General features: G+C 20.5%; 1 protein-coding gene across 1 annotated transcript; it reads right to left on the bottom strand.

Moving 5' to 3' along the window:
* Nucleotides 1-54: 54 nt before the first annotated feature.
* PRSY57_0307300 (DNA polymerase epsilon subunit b, putative) lies at nucleotides 55-1,524 on the bottom strand (the record flags this gene model as incomplete). The annotated part of the gene is made up of 1 exon (XM_012905701.2): nucleotides 55-1,524. One exon carries the CDS (start codon nucleotides 1,522-1,524, stop codon nucleotides 55-57), a length of 1,470 nt encoding a protein of 489 aa, XP_012761155.2.
* Between the last annotated feature and the right edge of the window lie 391 nt (nucleotides 1,525-1,915).

Raw genomic sequence — 1,915 nt, 5'->3', positions numbered from 1 at the left:
TTTTTTTTTTTTTTTTTTTTTTTTTTTTTTTTTTTTTTTTTTTTTTTTTTTTTTTTATTTGTCTTCGTCAATTTGAAAAGTTAATATTTTGTATTCTAAATTTTTGAGGTTAATAAGGAAGGCTTTCGGTGAGATATTGAAGTTTGGAAGACATACTAAGAGAGGCAATTGTTTATTATCATCTTGCATGTATTGGACTTCTAATTTTGAACAGTTACCATTAATAAATATATGTGGATATGTATTATCGTCATTTAAGCAGAAAGGATCATTTTTTGTAAAGGGGTAACATCCTAAAGTATCTGGAGACGTGGGAGATAATATTCTGCTTTGTGCAATAAGTTTGAGAGCATTGATTTTATTATTTTTTGAATAAGAAGTAATATTATGAACAGGTTCTCCTGACATACAACATATATTAATATTATCGATAGAGAATAAATATGGATTAGTAACACATTGAAAAGAATTAAAATTTCTTGCTTTTTTAAAAAATATATTAGGAAAAGGTTGTTGTGGTAAATTAGAATCACTAGGATCTTTATCACCAGGCATTAAATCAATATGTATTGAAGAACATAATGATGATAAGAAAACATCTATTGTGTTCATATCCTTTTCATCATTATCAATATTACTTAGAGAATTACCAAGAATTATTAATCTAATTAGATTTTCTGATAAATATGTATCACCATGTAATCTTAGAATAAAATTTCTTAATAAAGATATATTATTAATACTTTTATTTAATTCATTAATATATAATCCAGATACAAATAAAATAAATTTATCATCATTACTTATACACTTTGGTATATCTAATTTAGGAATATAAGAATATATAATTTCTTCTACATATAAAGAACCATTACTCATACCAATACCTTTTACTATAATAGTTAAACCTGTTATATAAAAATCACTATTTATATTTCCTTCTAATTTTAATCTAGCTGTTTCATCTTCTAAGAATAAAATATCTTCATCATGTGTATAATTTATTGTATTATTAATTATGTTTATTTCACTTAAATATTCATTTAATATAGATGGACGCAATTCCATTTTTTTAAAAATCGTACCAATACAATAACATTTTTCGTTTACTTTAATTTCTTTTAAATATTGAAGAATATGATAATTATTATAATTATTTATATTTTCATTATTATTTATATTTTCATTATTATTTATATTTTGATTATTATTTATATTTTCATTATTATTTATATTTTCACTATTTATATTTTTTTTTTTTCTTTCATATCCTTCTTCCTTCTTCACAATATCTTCTATTGTTCTCATCAAAAGTGTTTTCATAATTTTTATTCTCAAACTATAAATATGACTAAATTGTTGTGTATATGTAGGGCATGTAATTATAAACCTTTCCGATAAATTTACATATTCGAAATGTTTCTTCTTTATTTTCTTATTCTGATGTTCTCCTTCATTCTTCTTATTCTCATTAATATGTTTTATTATTTCTTCGACTTCTTGGTTTGTTACTTTTTCGTCCATTTCTCTGATGGAATGAGAAACAAAATGTGAACAAGTAAAAAATTAAGGGATAAAAATTAAAGGGTAAAAATTAAAAGGAAGGATATTAAAAGGAAAGATATTAAAAGGAGAGATATTAAAAGGAAAGATATTAAAAGGAAAGATATTAAAAGGAAAAATATTAAAAGGAAAAATATTAAAAGGAAAAAAATATATATATTATATATGTGTTAATATATTATCATACATTTGGGTATCTATGTGTGGTTAAATATATATATATATATATATATATATATATATATATATATATATATATACCTTAATATATTTATACTCAATACAAATTATTCTCTTATATATATTATTATTATTTTTTTTTTTTTTTTTTTTTTTTTTTTTTTTTTTTTTT

Source organism: Plasmodium reichenowi, chromosome 3 (genome assembly GCF_001601855.1).
Source record: "Plasmodium reichenowi strain SY57 chromosome 3, whole genome shotgun sequence".
Classification (NCBI taxonomy): domain Eukaryota; phylum Apicomplexa; class Aconoidasida; order Haemosporida; family Plasmodiidae; genus Plasmodium; species Plasmodium reichenowi.
The sequence above is the reverse complement of the archived record's forward strand: the minus strand, read 5'-3'. Positions and strand labels throughout refer to the sequence as shown.